This window comes from Carassius carassius, chromosome 20 (genome assembly GCF_963082965.1).
Source record: "Carassius carassius chromosome 20, fCarCar2.1, whole genome shotgun sequence".
NCBI lineage: Eukaryota > Metazoa > Chordata > Actinopteri > Cypriniformes > Cyprinidae > Carassius > Carassius carassius.
In genome coordinates, this window is record NC_081774.1 from 24337037 (window position 1) to 24354241 (window position 17205).

The 17205-nt window shown below is 38.0% G+C and overlaps 4 protein-coding genes across 7 annotated transcripts in view; 2 read left to right on the forward strand and 2 right to left on the reverse strand.

Annotated features, from left to right (window-relative positions):
• Window positions 1-460: 460 nt before the first annotated feature.
• On the reverse strand, window positions 461-1514 carry sft2d3 (SFT2 domain containing 3). Its single transcript, XM_059500946.1, has one exon. The coding sequence runs from the start codon at window positions 1429-1431 to the stop codon at window positions 757-759; it is 675 nt and encodes a 224-aa protein (XP_059356929.1). The 5' UTR covers window positions 1432-1514; the 3' UTR covers window positions 461-756.
• Window positions 1515-3250: 1736 nt separating this feature from the next.
• On the forward strand, window positions 3251-5215 carry si:ch1073-184j22.2 (dual specificity protein phosphatase 14). Its single transcript, XM_059500947.1, has 2 exons — window positions 3251-3321; window positions 4365-5215. The coding sequence occupies exon 2, from the start codon at window positions 4369-4371 to the stop codon at window positions 4927-4929; it is 561 nt and encodes a 186-aa protein (XP_059356930.1). The 5' UTR covers window positions 3251-3321; window positions 4365-4368; the 3' UTR covers window positions 4930-5215.
• Window positions 5216-6833: 1618 nt separating this feature from the next.
• On the reverse strand, window positions 6834-13966 carry si:ch1073-184j22.1 (erythroferrone). Its single transcript, XM_059502251.1, has 9 exons — window positions 13511-13966; window positions 12774-13010; window positions 12370-12486; window positions 12001-12115; window positions 10414-10541; window positions 10033-10144; window positions 7870-7960; window positions 7680-7758; window positions 6834-7296 (listed from the first exon to the last, which is right to left on the reverse strand). Exons 2-9 carry the CDS (start codon window positions 12909-12911, stop codon window positions 7198-7200), a joined length of 879 nt encoding a protein of 292 aa, XP_059358234.1. The 5' UTR covers window positions 12912-13010; window positions 13511-13966; the 3' UTR covers window positions 6834-7197.
• An 890-nt stretch (window positions 13967-14856) lies between these two features.
• mfn1a (mitofusin 1a) overlaps window positions 14857-17205 on the forward strand; it is a 64820-nt gene continuing 62471 nt past the window's right edge. For 2 of the 4 annotated variants that reach the window (XR_009422613.1, XM_059502254.1), the window contains exons 1-2: window positions 14870-15002; window positions 15098-15221. Coding sequence is in view for 2 of the 4 variants with exons in the window: in XM_059502254.1 (XP_059358237.1) it covers window positions 15107-15221 (115 nt within the window). In the remaining 2 variants the exon portion in view is untranslated. Of the gene's footprint in view, window positions 15003-15097; window positions 15222-17205 lie in introns of all 4 variants that reach the window. The other 2 variants (XR_009422612.1, XM_059502253.1) reach the window with 2 other exon arrangements.

Here is a 17205-nt window from a genome sequence, read left to right on the forward strand (position 1 = left end):
TAGACTACAGGATCACTGAGCAGGCTGGAGATGGTAATGCTTTCTATGGTTTCATTTCTCTTGGTTCATTTCTCTCAGTTCATGTCAAATTAATTTTGATAAATAAGTCGCACCTGACTATAAGTCGCAGGACCAGCCAAACTATGAAAAAAAAGTGCGACTTATTGTCCAGAAAATACGGTAACTACTGAGAATGTTTACACCTTTGCTCTGGTCCAGGAATACCGTAGCACTGCACTCTTTGTATGTCTCTCTTATTTAACATGTCTGGTTTAATTTGTCAGCACATTAGTAAAAGCTCCAGAACCAACCTATAGCCTTGTGTGTGTCATGGGAGACACTCAAAGAACAGGATACAGTGCCATACATTTATGACCACCATATATGATGCTGAAGTGAGCTGTCCTTAAATAAATGGCTTCTTTTTATTCAAACTACATGGCTTGAAGAAGACAACACAAAGCTGTTTAGTAAGTTTATTTACTAAAGTTTCAAGATCAGTTCAGAAACATTAAAAGGTAAGTACGTAGTATTGGATGTCTTGGTCATACATATGGTCCCTGTCACAGTGCAAGACAAAACATTTAGGTATCCCCATCCTCAAAATGCTGTTAAAGCTGAACTCGGTATAGGCTACTGCCAGAGTTTCACAATCAAACATGCCAGTACCAGACCAGTCAAAACAAAAAGTGCGAAAACAGTATCTTCCATGATTTAAAAAAAAATTGTCAGTTGCCAAGTTCGTGAAATGCCTGATCATATAGGCATGGCCTTGCCGGTCACAGTTCTTTTAATAGCAGACGCTGCCATGCCACCCACAAACCTCATCCCGGCACTCCCACCTGGCAACAAAGCCACGATGTAACCCACAATAGCAGCGATCTGAAGACAAGCTCCAAGAGCCGTGAGCAGCGTGCTGTGAAGGCTCAGCGCCGAATACAGAGTGCCCACCAGAGAGCACAGGTACACGACGGCTCCCGGTGTGGGAGTTGTAATGAGTTTACTAGGTCCGCGGAGGATCGCCGCCCCGAGGAGCGCGAACACAGATCCAAGCGACCACAGGAGAGCGAACTTACGCGCCTTCAGTAGGAGTAAAGGAGCGTAAAGTGCAGACAGTCCGAAGCACAGAGCAGAGAAGAAAATACACGTTCCGAACGCGATCAGTCGCTGCGATCGACTCATGCCCGGCAAACACGGGTCAGGCTCTGATGACCACGGCCACGAGAAGCCGCTGCTCGATCCTTGGCCTGGTGAGGCTCCGCGGCCACTGGATCCAGAGTACGGACTCGACCACCTGCCAAACCAGCTCCCCGACACCGAAGTGGGTTCATCGATGTCTATTGCAGTGCTGGAGCTGGACTGAGATATCGTTTTCGCGCCGCTTTTAGACTGAGCCAAATATTCCTGGAGCTGTCGGTTTAATTCAGCCATTATTCACTTAAGAGTTATTTTACTGTCTGTGGTGTGTGAATCGAAAACAGGAAGTTGTGGCATTGCGATTATTCACAGTGACGTCGCTGTACGCGCCGGAAGTACCGTTTTTGTGTATATACACCCACATGACATTATACTGTTTTTTTTAGTAGACTATCCCTTATCTACTGCCTTGCTTTACTCTTGAGTATATTGTGTTATTTTTTTATTTTATTTGTGTATTTTTTGTGCTTGATACTGTATCCCCTGTGCATTTTGTTAAATAAAAAAAAATAAAAAATAAAAAAACATTGTACAATGTAGAAGGACGACACCTTATCTTTCTGTATTTAAAATAGACTTTATTTGCAGATACTTTAAATCACTGGAATATATAAAAAGTTAAAAGGCCCAGAAAAATTCCCATTTGTTGGAACAATAAGATCGTGGTTCCCAACCACGTTCCTGGAGGCCCCCCAAAACGGCAGTTTTTCCATGTCTCCTTTATCAAACACACCTGATTCAGATCATCAGCTCATTAGAAGAGATTCAAATACTTGAAATGGGTGTGTCAGACAAAGGAGAGATGCAAAATGTGCAGTGTTGAGGGTCCTCCAAGAGCAATCGGGAACCACTGCAATAAGAGACCTCTGTCTTTTTGGAGGAGGAATGAGGAGACCATCATGTTTAATTTAAAAAAAAAAAGTTTTTGTTTGTGTAAATGTAAACATACATACATACATACATTAAAAAAACGAGATTCAAGGTTATGTAAACTTTTGAATGTGGTAGTTTTTTTAAATTCATTTATTATTTTTTCTTGTGGAGTATATATAAACATCTGTTATTTGAAATAGCTTATTTAGGACAGTACTAAATAAACTATATATAAACTATATATATATATATATATATATATATATAATGTATGTATAATGTATGTATATGTAGTGTTCCTGTAGCTCAATTGTTAGAGCATTGTCGGGGGTTCGATTCACCGGGAACACATGACATGGTAAAAATTGATAGCCTGAATGCACTGTATAAAAGCGTCTGCTAAATGCATACGTTTTATTTTATATATATATATATATATATATATATATATATATATATATATACACATACATTGCCTATAGAAAGTCTTTGTACCCTTTAATTTTTTTATGTTCCATTATGTGTAAACTGTATTTTATCTGTATTTTATTTTATTTATTTATTGAAATTTTCCTGTCTGTATTTAGCTGTATTCAGCTTTCCATCTTCTCTGATTACTTACTGATTACCCTGCCGCTGAAAAACACCTCCACTGCATGATGCTGCTGCCTTCATGCTTCACCGTTAGGATGGTATTATGCAGGTAATAAATGGTGCTTAGTTTCCCTCAGACATGAATGAGTTGAGGTTCATCAGACCAGAGAATTTTTATTTATTTATATTTATTTTTATTTTCATAGTCTGAGAGTTATTTAAGTGTATTTTTGTAAATTCCAATCAGGTTCATGTATCTTTACTGAGAAGAAGCTTGAGTTTTATACCATTTTACTTTACTATATATGTGTGTGTGTTCTTTTTTTCTCTTCTTTTCTAAAGCCTAATAAAATAGCTTTTCATGGAATGTTTTATTTGAACATTTACATAATGACGTTCTACATTTTCAAACTTTGTCAAAAGTTTAAGTTTAAAGTACAAGTTTGAATTGTTTGTTTGGTTTCATAAACAGACAGGCTTGTGTCTGTCATAAAGATATGAAGCTAATGTCCTAGAGGCAGAAGAGTTTAAAATTTACCTCGCTCTTCATTGGCCAGCTGTCTTCAAAGCCTTTTTAGGGTTTGAACTTGCCAACAGGGGATCCATTACACTCAAGTGTAGAGCTCAAATGTGAAAGAGAACACATCAAGGGACCAGGTCAGTTACCGAAAGCCTTAAAACACTAGAAACAAAAGTAAAATGTAATGTACTATACTATATTAAATATACTATATTAGAAAGGTGTAAGTGTAAAATTAATTGTGGTAGCCTCAGATGCTGGGATAGGCTCCAGCCCCCACAAGAACTTTTTTTCACCCCACTTATCCTGCAAGAGGACAAGCAGTTTGGAGAACTGTGTGACAATGTATTCTTTAACTTTATGCATGTGAGATGCATCATTCCATATTGTATTTGGAACTTCACGAAACTGAAAAAAACTGCTCATGTGTTTATTTAGCTTAGTACACATGGCACTATTAGCTTAGAAATCTGCCTGCAGCTTTGTGGGTACTGGTTTTGCTGGTTTGTGCTTTCTGTGTTTAAAATTATGTGTACAATCAATGATGTGATTATCATTATTTTTTTAATCTATTAGTTTATTCATAAATACAGGGCTATCTCAATAAATTAGAATGTTAAGAATGTCTGTGTGCGTTGAATTTATTTAATACACAAGTTTCCCAATTTACGTTGAATTACTGAATTAAATTAACTTTTCCACAACATTTTAATTTATTGAGATGCATCTGTACTTATATACATACAATGAATTTAAAACGCATCTTACATGATGAGCATCTTTGTACTTTTTATACAAAGATGTGGTATAGTTGTTGCCTGTTGTTTCATACTTGACGAAGCTCTGTTATCAAAAATAAATAAATAAATAATATTTGAAAATTCCTTGAAAATGGAACAAATATGTTCCAAAACCATATCAATTTAACATGAATACATTTCTAAGAATTTTGCATGTGATAAAAAAAGCAGATTGGCCTATGTTCTGAAAACAATTGCAGCTACCTGTACGTTGTTTTTTTTTTATAAGAACTATATAGATCCAACATAATAATAAAGTATATTAGAAATAGCTTTGTTCCCAAACTTATTCCAAACTTGTTTAGTGCATTGTTGTTATTGTTGTTGTTGTTTTATAAAAATTAAATAAATAAAAACTGATATTATTTCTTTCCATGCAGCCATATGTCAATATCACAGATAACACCAACTCTCTTCCTGAGTGGGGCTGATGCTCCTTTGAATCAGGCACTTATGACCCGCAAAGGCATTACACTGATCGTGAACGTGACCCTATCCCACACCTGCCCTATCTACCCAGGTGTGGAGTGCATACGTGTTGCGGTGTCCGACCTCCCAAATGCCCGTCTAAGTGATCATTTTGACCACGTTGCAGCTCGAATCCATGGTAACCGATCTGGAGGAACCCTAGTGCACTGCGCTGCAGGCATGAGTCGCTCACCTGCTCTAATAATGGCCTACCTCATGAAGTACAAAGGAGTGACTCTGCGGCAGGCTCATAACTGCGTTAAAGACAGCAGACCTTACATATGCCTTAATACAGGATTCTGGACCCAACTTCTAGACTATGAGAAGAAACTCTACGGTAAGAATACTGTGAAGGTGGCTGAACCACTGGATCCAATTCCTAAAACACCAAAACTACCTTCCAAGTACAGCATGAGACGGTGTCCTCCTTCGCCAAGGCTGAGCCGACTTAGAAGATTCACCTCCTTGGCTCTTTAATCAAAAACAGCGAACTGATCCTTTGCCAGAAGTGGACTTGAAATTTCTATTTACATATTGTAAGGGCAATGAAAAATGTCACAACCATCATTTCAAATAAGGATCAACAAGATCTAAGTAAAAGAAAGTACTTCAACATAACTGTTTTGTTTATCCACTAGCATGTCATTTTAAGAGGCTTTTAGCCATTTCCTCCTGGCTTCTAAAGCAAATTCACTTTCAAGGATGTTTATTGTTTATTGACGTGGTCTGGCTGGAATTCTGGGATTTAAAAAAAATCTTGAAACTTAGTATGCATTATTTAACCAACAGAGGACACTGTTGTAGCATTAAACTCACACCATAGAAGGCACCCAGGGTTAAGAAATGAAAAGGCTTAATTTTTCTCAATTGTCTAAATCTGCTTGAATTTCTACAGTATGATGTGTATGAGATCAAGACTCTGCATCTTAATTAATTTAAAACTTTTGTTTACTTTCAAATGAGACAAATTTGAAACAGTTTTTTTATGAACATGTTTTTAATTGCACTTTCAGTTCTGCATTCTACATTTCAGTTCTGCATCCTGTTTGCAACCTCATTTAAAATTCATAAAATTAATTTAAAAGGCATTCTTAGTTCATCTCTAAACTGAAACGGCTCTGCTCACTGAGAGACATGTATAAATGTATGTATGTATTAAGCTGTTGTTGTTGACCTATAGATGATAAAGATTGGCCATGTGACACAAGGTGAGAGAATAAAGTCTCAGGTATTCATTCATCACGTTTATAATGCAGGTTTATTCCTTACAGTCTCTCTTTTAGTAATGTGTGTTTAGTGATTTTGGCAATGTTTTGTTGGTGCTGAGTGAGGGGAAAGAAGTTTTAGACATGCTTCTCTTGAGTGGGGTGAGTGAATGTGCTGAGAGACTGCACAGAGTGGAAAGAGTCCAAATGTCTTAGTAAAATAAAAAAAAGCCACTTATTTATCTTGAAAAATAAATATAATTTATTTTTGGCTGAAAGCCTTCCATCTTGTGCAATTAACAGGAAACTATGTATTCGGATAAAGTTAAGTGTGTTTATGTGTGCCAGCCCATGTGTTTCCGTGTGTGTGTGTGTGTGTGTGTGTGTGTGTGTGTGTGTGTGTGTGTGTGTGTGTGTGTGTGTGTGTGTGTGTGTGTGTGTGTGTGTGTGTGTGTGTGTGTGTGTGTGTGTGTGTGTGTGTGTGTGTGTGTGTTTGTGTGTGCGTGTGTGTGTGATGAGACACTGCTTTCAGTAAGCCCATCAAGGGATAAATAAGCATGCCATTACCATACACTCATTTATCTTTCTGCACAGTATTTGACAGCAAACCATCCTTGTAAGGTATTGCAGTCTGACCACAAATGCTATGTTAGATGTTTTTACTTGAACGGTATAGCAGAGCAGTCAGAGAGAGGGGCTGGGGGGGGGGGGGGCAGAGTGCCAAACACTAGGCGCCACGCTTCCAGCATGATGACCTCATCCCCATCTACTACTAGAACATATTGTCTATATTCATCATCACTGAATGTAGTGTTTGTGTATTCGTTCATACACAATGAAATTCATCAGCATTACCAAATAATACAAACATTTAAAAGGCTTTAAATGTAAAATTTACATTTGTCCATTTTGCTAGAATTCTGTGGAATCAAGACCTAAATAAGCTGCTGCTGTTGCTTTTTTCACCCCACTTATCCTGCAAATGTGGTTACTACCATAAATACCTTTCTATTTTCTGAAATGGTTAAGTTATCCATCGCAAAACATGATAATCTTTTATACAGCAGGAAGCTTTAAATGCATGTTGAAACACTTTCGTCAGGCAGTAACAACAACTTTTCTATTCATATAGATCTCTGTATTCCCTGAAATAAATTCCCAGAGCATGTTTCAGCAGTTATGGAAGCAGTTTATTGCAAATATACACAAACATCAATATTCTCTCAAAAAGCTAATAGAAATAAATAAAACCCTGTTAAGAATGGAATGCATATGCATACCACATGAAAAAATACATACACCTCTATGAACAGAGTTTAAATGTTGCTATTATTTTGGAAAGAAATAGCAGTGCAATCATGCTGCCCTTTGCAACAGTAGTAAAACATAGTCTCTTCTAGATGCTTGAAAAGAGTCCTCCCTTTTATGAAATTATTATTCGAATATGTCCTGAATACCTTACCTAATAAAGATATGTATTTTGTCAACGCTGTAAAAATGAGCTTCTTTATAGTCATTGGTGTGTGTTTTGTTTGTGTCCTCATACTCCAATAAGAATGCCAGAAAACAGACTGTCTTGGAGAATTGTTAGGGCTGAGCCTGTCCCATTGTCAATAAGAATAGATACATACTCTCCAGCCTGTGGGGGGAAAAAGTAATATAGGAGTGTTTAAGAGATAATTTTAGATATGTACTCTTGCGTACAGTATCCACTTTTTTTTGGTTGGTGTGGTGTGTGTCATAACAGTTATAATTCAAAACTATAATAGCCAAAAAGTAAGCATCACATTATTGAAAGAGGGCAATACTGTATAAAACAGCAGTTTTGATGGGGACTGATAAAATTGTCAAGGGTCCTGGAGCAGAAGATGCCACTGTGGCTGAACAAAAATAAAAAGTGGGCCCAAATATGGTCATTTTCCCAGTCACATATTTTCAGTCAGCATTATTAGCACAAACAATTTCAGTAACCTGTAAAATTCTTGTTCACTTAAATAAGCTTATTATGTCAGTCAGTCATACCTGCAGGTAAAGAGTCCCGGTCAGGAGAATACTGAATACTCCCCCTGTGGCGCTCACTCCAGTCACTGTCTCCAAAGAACTGCATCATGATAAACACATTAATCATGGTTTAGGACTCATTTGCTTGACTTGTTAGAATAACAGTTCAAACAGCCAGTGCTATTGATGATTATGGACCATTATTACTCACACATTACTCTGACAAAGAGACTCTATGCATATAGAGGCCTTAACACTGTCCCTCTGTCTGCCGTGAGGTTTTTTCTGAGACTCACTGGATTCTGAAGAAAAAAAAAACAGATACATGATGCAGTGTTAAAGGGATTGTGACAGGCAGACATGTTCAGCGTTACTAGGACCCCACCCTGTTCCACTGAGCTTTATCTAAGGGACGAGCTGTTGGATAGGCCACACACAAGTAACATGATGCAAACAAGAATGAGGTATTGCATGTACTTCAGCTAGCAAAATGATGCAATAAAGCTTATATTTTATGTCTCTATCGGTCTAAATGGGAAAACTCAATTACCTGCAGGTGCATATTATTTAGCTTATGTATATATTGATGCCTTTTTGTTAAGTATGCATACTTCATGAAATTTGGATGCCTAAGAATGATTGGTAATTGAAATTGAAATGAAATAATTTATACGTATGACATACTGCATCCATGGGGTATGTGCAACAAGTGAACAATATCCCATTAAGACTAGGCCAGAGGAGAACTGGTCCTCCAACTGAGCCTGGTTTCTCCCAAAGTCTTTTTTTTTCTCTCTCTCTCTCTCAATTTCTGTCATCTGAGAAAATTAGGGTTCCTTACCACTGTTGCCTTTTGGCTTGTTTATGGAGTTTGAAAGACACACTATTTTCCTCTATTGAACTGTAGAGCCACATTTTGCAACATTGACAGTTATTGAACTAAACTGAAATAACACTGAAATTACACAAGCTGAATAATAGCAGCCTTTTTTAGAATTGCTTATAACTGAACTGAATTTTTCTGAATTTGTATAAAGCTGTGTTGTATAAAGCGCTGTAGAAATAAAGTCACAGGGGCAGTCCTCTCAAACGTATAACCACTGTACCAGCCCTATGGAAGATTTTTGGTTATAAATCTCAGTATGCTTATGGCCCAAGATGCTAGGCTTGTTTAGTTTGGTGAATACATGAGTACATGGAAATTGCATTATTAAGAGAGTAAATGACAAATCTGTATTAAAAACTAATTCACTACAGTAAACCGACAATATTGATTTAATTTGTGAGCTAAGTCAAGTCAGATTTCACAGGAAATTCCTATTGCTTACATCATTCATTCTTGCATCATGTATTAATCATATCAGTAAATGCAAAATAATGTCCTGCTATTGAGTGTGTGGGTGCTAAGAAGTTGTTGTAGCTTGTTACAGTAAATAGTAGTGTGTAGACTAGAACTAGTCAGGTAGCTAGCATGTAATGGACAGCTCAGTTCCAATTTATGCATTTAGCAGATGCTTTTATCCAAAGCAACTTACAGTGCATTCAGACTAACATTTTTTAGCTAACTTGTTCCCTGGGAATCAAACCCACAATCTAGCACTGCTAACGCAATGCTCTACCACTTGAGCCACAAAAACACAAAAAAAAAGTGTTAAAACAGCAAACTCTGTTGACAGTGACCTAAATCACTGCTTGTCAAAACAAAAACAAAAATTAACTGTTGAGAACATGCATTCAAAATGGGTATTGACAGACCCTATGCTAAAAAAAGATTTGAACCACAGTGGTACATATGATACTTGCTCATATGCCCTTTTTGTGATATAATTTTTTGGGAATTTCTTCTTACTGTCAATGGTACAGCATAATAGATTTCATTTGATATAGCGATTGCCCATAACAATCAAATATGCATAGTAAGAGCAGTGCTGAACCACAATGTATGTTAAAGATTTATTCTGCAAGTAGCATTTAATTTATGTTTCAGAGGATAAAGTTAATAGTGCAGTTTTTAGATACTAATAATTACCCTATAGGGCGGGAAGGGGCAACCCCAGAGCTGGAGAGCAGATTTCAGCTCCATCTTAATTCAAACAAACCTAACTGCAATTTTCAAGTAATGACTTGTACACACACACACACACACACACATATATATATATATTTTTTTTACAATGTAATGAAGGCATGTTGATATCCCTTTTATAGCACATAAACCATGCACAATGTTAAAATCATACTTAGGCTGTAACCATACTTTCAGGTTAGGTTTAAGAATCAGCCTTTATTAGTTGATATTAGTATTGATAGCTAGTTGATAGCTAGTCTGAATGTTGGGGGCAGGCGCACCTCAAAACATATCTAAACCACATACCCAGTAGCAGACTAGCTGTGAGCTGGTAGAACCCAGACACTGGAGCTGTGTATCGGCCACTGCTGGCATTAAATCCCTGTCCCCTCTGATGGAACTGCTCTGTGTATGAGGGCTGTGGAAAACACAGAAATGGGATAATTAAATATGCCATTGCCAGTCTCTTCCATTGCCAACCCTTCCCCACTGCTTGCCAGTCTGTTTCACCATCAGCCAAAGCTAACATTGCTGCTAAATAAATACATCTAGAAGTTAGTGCTACTTCAGAGTAATAAAAGCTTATTTTTTAGTTCACATTTACTTTCACAGCTCTGGGGCTGCTAAGTCATGGTTATTGAAATGAGTAAATTGTTTCTAGTTTGAAAAGGATTGTTTTCCACTTACAGTGTTGAAGGGCTGGAGCTCCTGCAGACTGCGACGTTGAACTAACAGGTTGTGGTGCAGTCGGCAACGGAAAGCTGTGGCCACACGAGGGGTTTGATCGCAGAGCAGGCAGTGAGTTCCTACCATCTCTATGTGGAAAGGTAATTACAGGATTGTAATTTTGCTTTGTCAGATGCACAAAATAAATAATTCCCTTCTTATTACATTATTCTAAAGGGTTTGGAACAAGGTGTAACCCAATATACTAGGCACCTTCTTAGACCCAAAAACTCTGAAATACAGCTAGTGGAAAATGTTTTGGATTGTATTTGACTGACACTTGGCTGCATATAAAGCCATTAAACAATCTCACAGTGAATAGAAGATATAAATATTTGGAGTGGTTGAGTGTATGTATGAGCAGACAGAGTGGATAAAAGTGTGAGGCAATGAGAATGCTAGAATGTATGAGCGTACGGCGCCACTGCACTTTTCTGTGTGAATAAGAGCCTTTATGTTTTATATTGCTGTCAGAACAGGCCGCAGCTCACAGTACCAGAGCACAAACAGACCTGTGTCTGCTTTCCTGGCAATACTCCAACACTCATTCCACACACAAACATGCACACACACACAAATGTGGAATCTGTGGAATTCTTTGGCCAGGCCAAGTCAAATCCACGTCCTGGAAAATTACACCTATTAAGAGATCAGCCCAGCCCACAATCAGACTAGCAGCCTCCCCAACAAATGAGCATGACAACACATATCCCAAACATTAAGCAATTCTTTAAAGGAATTCTTTTTTGAAAATAGGCTAATTTTCCAACTCCCCTAGAGTTAAACAGTCGAGTTTCATCGTTTTTTAATCCATTCAGCCGATCTCCGGGTTTGGTGGTAGCACTTTTACCTTAACTTAGCATAGATCATTGAATCTGACTAGAGCGTTAGCATCTCTCTCAAAAATGACAAGAGTTTCTGTATTGTTCCTATTTAAAACTTGACACTTCTGTAGCTACATCATGTACTAAGACCGACGGAATTATTTACATTTTCCATCATTCTTAATACACGATGTAGCTAGAGAAGAGTCAAGTTTTAAACAAGAAAAATATCAAAACTCTTTGGTCATTTTTGAGCAAGATGCTAAGCTGTTGGACCATAATAACTAACATATTCAAATGTGTTTAACAATTTTTTTTGAAAGATGTTACTTAACACCAGTTTAACTGATTTGTGCACCTGCATCTGGTGTCTTTTTACGTGTAGTCTAAAAACTATTGATTTAGCACAAGATCATGCACTATGTAAATCAACAGACCCACCACTCAACACATTTTATATGTCTCTCTTATCTGACACATTCAGTTTAGCTCATGGAGCTTTCTCCTAAAAAGCTTTTAGGGATCAGGTGTGTTAAATAAGAAAGACATACAAAATGTGTAGTGAAGTGGGTCCCCAGGACCAGGATTGAAAACCTCTGATCAAATGGTATTTTAACAAGTTGTAGGTCTTGGTCAGTTCTGCCAGATAGATGTATCATGAGATTTTCTGTTTTCTGTCTGGCATGATCTTTAAATGGGCTAGTGTCTACAAATTCCAGTATACCTTTTAGTTTGATTTGGAAGTCCTGTATCAACTCTGCATGATGAGGCAGTAGGGGGCCCGGAGGACCAGGAGGCCCCTGGGGACCAGGAGGGCCTGGTGGACCTGGAAGGCCATGCTGGAAATGTAAAAAGTTTCAAGTTACATTACATAATAAGACAAATCAATTTGAAGATGTGAAACATTAGACACTTTCTGAAATAGGCCTCATTAGTTTTATCTGTGTGTGCTATGCTCAATCTGTTTTCATATAGTTTTACTCTTTACTTCTTAAAGCTTTTCTTCAATATATCCATATGCACTTATTCTATGTATTGATATTACTCATCTTTAGTATGGTGTTTAATGCATATACATTCTATCAGAGATTACCTTGGAAAGTCTTTTATTTCCTTTTGGTTTCTTATTTCCATCATTGTTGGAGTTGTCCCTAAAGACTATCCATGTCCTATGAGGGCTCACATTGGTTATGTCAGAAGATACAGTATCCTGTAAAAATTAAGCATTTCAGAGCGTCAACTATGTTAGCAATCTTTAACTACGGCAAATATATAAAACTCTTCCTATATAGAGAAATCAGTTTTTACAGTGAGTTCACATTCTCTGCATTGTTTATGAATGTCATTACCATGTACTTTTCCCTCATGTCTAATGGTTGTCATACCCTAAAGTAAAATTCAGATAATTGATTTACGAAATTGAAATCGATTTTACGGTGTCGTTGCGCGTATGTATTGCCAGGTGAACAGCAGGTGTGTGGATTGGATTTGACTTACAGGGCTCTCAGTGCTGACTGTATTGTTTTCCTCTTGGAGCTCCAGACTCTCCTCACTCTCTTGTGTGGTGCAGGTAGACAGCAGTAAACTCAGCAGCAAGGCCAGTAGTGCCCCTCTTGCCCCATGCCTAAGCTTCATGCTGCAATGTCGGTGCAGTGTAGGTGTACTTCTAACTCACTCAACTCCTTTTTAGCAGTTCACTGTTTCCATTCCAACACAGAGAGGTGACCAGAAGTCCTGTGGGTAACACGATGGAATCGTTCCTTAGTGCAGAAGGATATCCAAGAGTGGAGGTGCTGCTTCTTCAAAGCATAAATATTCTTTGGGAATAGTCCTCTAGGTAATTGTGACTCTTGATTTGGAAAAGATGCCTACTAATGTTCTAATTTAATTCCTGGGTTGATTTCTGACATGGAGAAGAAATCTGTTCTTAGATAGATCAGTTCATATTTTGGTGGACAGAGTGTTCAGAGTGCCATGAGAGTTGCTCGCAGGGCCTCACCAAGCTTCAACCCATTCACAGTCAATCCGTCCCCTGTGATAGCCAAGATTTTCTATGCCTCCTGACTACAGTCTAAACTCTCTAAGCTTGAGTTGTTTAGCCTATGTGTTACAAGCACAATGTAGGTGTGTATTCAATAAATGAATGTGAATGTGTGTGTGTGTGTGTGTGTGTGTGTGTGTGTGTGCGTATTTGTTGATGGTTAGTGTCTGTTGCTCAGTTGCAGTGTGATTACCTGTGATAAACCCTGTGTGTGGTATACTCAGTCTCTCTCTGTGGGTGGTATCTCCACGTCTTCTTTCTGTTTTTAATAATGTTTGTCTTCTGGTCTCCTTGGTGCCTTTGTACAGCTCCGTGTGTTTATATTTTCAGAAAATCCTTCAGTGATGAAGTTTTTTTTTTTTTTTTTTTTTTTTGCCAGTTGAGGTCCTCTTTGCCAGATTCCAGTTTATTCAACATCTATGTCAGTGGCCACTCAGAAAGGATCACTCTGTTTTGAAGGGCTTCTTTTCGCGCTCCACTCTTTTTAGCTTCCTCTGAGATCAGACTCCTCCTCTTCTTCAAGTTTGTGCACTCCTCCTGATATCTGTTGTCTCTTTGTCTCTCTTCAGCCTCCTGGTCATTTATCTGACCATCGCTCCCTGTCTGTCTACTACAGTCAGATCCTGGATCCCGTCTTTTGTTTGTCTTGTGTTTAGCTCATTCATCTGTCCCTGCCAGTACCTACTCTCTCCGTAATCCTCAGCTGCAGGGTCCTAATGCCTCTTTTATGGGTCTGCTTGTAATCAGAGATGCAACTTTAAGATTAATAAAAATTGAGATCTAATATATTTAAAATGTCAGAAACAGAAGGAAGGTATTGTTCATTTAGACTTTATCCTAAATTTGCAAGCAGTAAGAGACATTTGGGTGGGGCAGAAATGTGCATTTCAGATATGCAGAAATGTACTGTTAAAAATTATGACAGTTAGGAGGAAGGTTGCACATTTTTATGTAGCAAACCACCACACCCCCCCCCCCTCCCATTCTTTATCAGTCTTCTGCTTTTGCTTTTTCCTGGCTGAGAGAACAGCATCTGTGTGGTCTTTACACTATACACTACTGTGCACAAAACTAATTAAGCTTTTTTTTTTTTTTTGATTTTTTTAATTGCTTACACTTGCACCATCTCTTAGCCAATTTTTTTTTTTTCAAAAAGATCCTGACAATTAAAATTACAAATGGTTGCCACACAAACCTCATATGCAATTCATAAAAGTAAACATTCAGAATTTTCTGCCTGGATCAATGTGTTTTGAATGAAGCAGAGCATAATGATTCCATTAGAACTACTGTAAAACATTAAAACACAAACTGAAAATCGATAAAACATATACTTATGAATACCAAAATGCATCAAACAATATAAACAACACTGTCTAATTGATGCTGAAAATAGCAGTTTGTGCTTAGAAATAGGTGATTGGAAACTGTCTGCTTAAGTCCTAGATAATAGGATTTGAGGTCACTGTTCCTGCTCTTTCAAGACTTGCTCAGTATTGCTAAATCTCATCAGACAGTCCCAATATCCTGTACACAGACAGACACCTAATATTTATAGGTCCAACAAAGACCTTTTGGAAAAGGTTTCATTTCCTTTTAATGAAGATGCTCTTTGAACTCATTTGAGAAATTACTCATTTGACAATACTTGAACTTGTACTGCTGACATTCTGTTGTCTAAGTAGGTGAGTACCAAAGGCTTCCTGTAGGTTAATAGATTATTATGTCACTTTGTTTTTTTAGGCATCTGAATTGTGAATTATACTCATTGTGATTTTAGTATTTAAACATGGAGCAGGACAATGTTTCACCACTGCAGCACTTTGTGGTGGCAAAGAGGACAATCAGTGCTGTGTTTCACCAGCTGTTGGAGTTTGTTAGAGATTGTTCAGATTTTGTAGAAGGTAAGGAACAGTTTTCTGCAGGATATTTATTAATAAATACAATGATGAACCATTACATTATGACCACCTATCTAATAACCTGTTGGATCCACAATGTCATAATGTCACCAGCAGACCCTTCAGTTCTCGTACATTGCGGGACGGTGGTGATGTAGCACGAATCCGCTTTTCCAAGTTGAACCACAAATGTTCAACTGGGTAATTTTAGAGACAAGAAAAATAACAGAAATTCACCACCATGTTCCTCGAATCCCTCCTTGACATATCTGGCAGTGTGGCATAGCGCAATATCCTGTTGATAGCGGCTATCACCGGCAGGGAATACAGTTGCCATGAATGGGTGTACTTGGTCATCAGCGATGTTCAGATACCTGACAGCTGTCAGAAATTGTGCTATTGAGATAACGAGGCCAAAAATGTCCCAAGAAGCATCATCCACAGCATAACCTGCCTGTGTCTGCCCAGCAATGCATCCAGGTGCCATAGACTCTATAGGTAATCTGCGCTCGGCCGTCCACATGTGCATCAGGAATCTTGATTGGTCATGCATGACAGTCTCTACCTTTCTCTGGCATCGGTGTATTGCGGACAACAGACGACTCGACTACGAATTCACACTTGTGATATGTACAGTACTCACTACACAGACACATGAGCAACCCAAAAGGCACACCATTATCGAGATCAAAGTTCGTAGGATATACAGCTCTGTGAACTGCACCTGTGGCATCATTTGGTAGCCAGGCGCAATCATTGCTCTAGGCTGGGGGTGGTCAAAAATGTAATGGCTCATCTGTGTATTTCTTATTATTATTTCTTATAATTATTAACTTTACTGAACTCCATTAGATTCTGTTTTAAATCCCAGAATTTCAATACAGACTATTTTATACTTTTGGACAATATCATGGTTTGTAGATACAGAAGTGAAATGTAAAAGTTATGGTGTATTACTATGGTAATTATTTACAGTAGTACTATTACTATTACTATAATAAAGTGTCAGTGTATTTCCATCTTATGAAAGCCTTATGCTGAAATGCACTACATCACATTACATCACTCCACATGACATTACCATAAGTAAAGTCATAAGTAACCCTTCAATATGACACTTGAAATTTAGCTCAGGAGCATCCCATCTAACTGGATCGTATTTTAGTTGGTTCTATACTTTGTCTGGAGTCCACCTTCTACTGCTAGTGCACTGTTTGAGTTCCAGAAATCATGTGTGATGATGGGAGAAGCATGCATAAGGACACCCATCACCACTATATGACATCAACCACAGTACTGAATGACTGGTCAGGGTAGAAAGAAAAGCTGAAGCAACACAAAAAAGAGCTCTTGACAGTTCACCCAAAAACGAAAAATGAAAATATTTCTAAGCGTGTTGGTGATCAAAAAGTTTTGGTTTCCATTCACTTCCATGGCATGAAAAAAACACACACACACACACACACACACACACACACACACACACACACACACACACACACACACACACACACACACAAACACACACACACAGGCACATGCACACCTAGACATCAAAGGAGGCTTGAGCACCTGCCCTTTTTCTTCCTTGAGAGAAAGTACCCTTTTTTTCTGGGTAGTGTTTTTATTTATTTAATTTTGTTAAATTAAATGAATGTATATATGTGCACGTGTGTCTGTGTATGTTTCTATTTGCACAGCTTTCCCTGTAAAACTAATAAAAAAATTGTCTCTGTGCAGCACGGCAGTGTAGCACACATTAATCGGTACATGCACATCGCAGACAGGCAGAGAGCCGCAGAAGTGAAGCCCTCCCTCTATTTCCAGTTGTGTTTGTCTTGGTGTGGAGGTGAGTGGTGATGAAGAAAAAACTAAGATACCTGTGCCTCGAAATATATATATAATTATATTGGATACAGCTAATTATCCAAAAGACAAAAGGCAATTATAATTAATTTGTCTTGCTAACACCCCTGACTCATGAGAG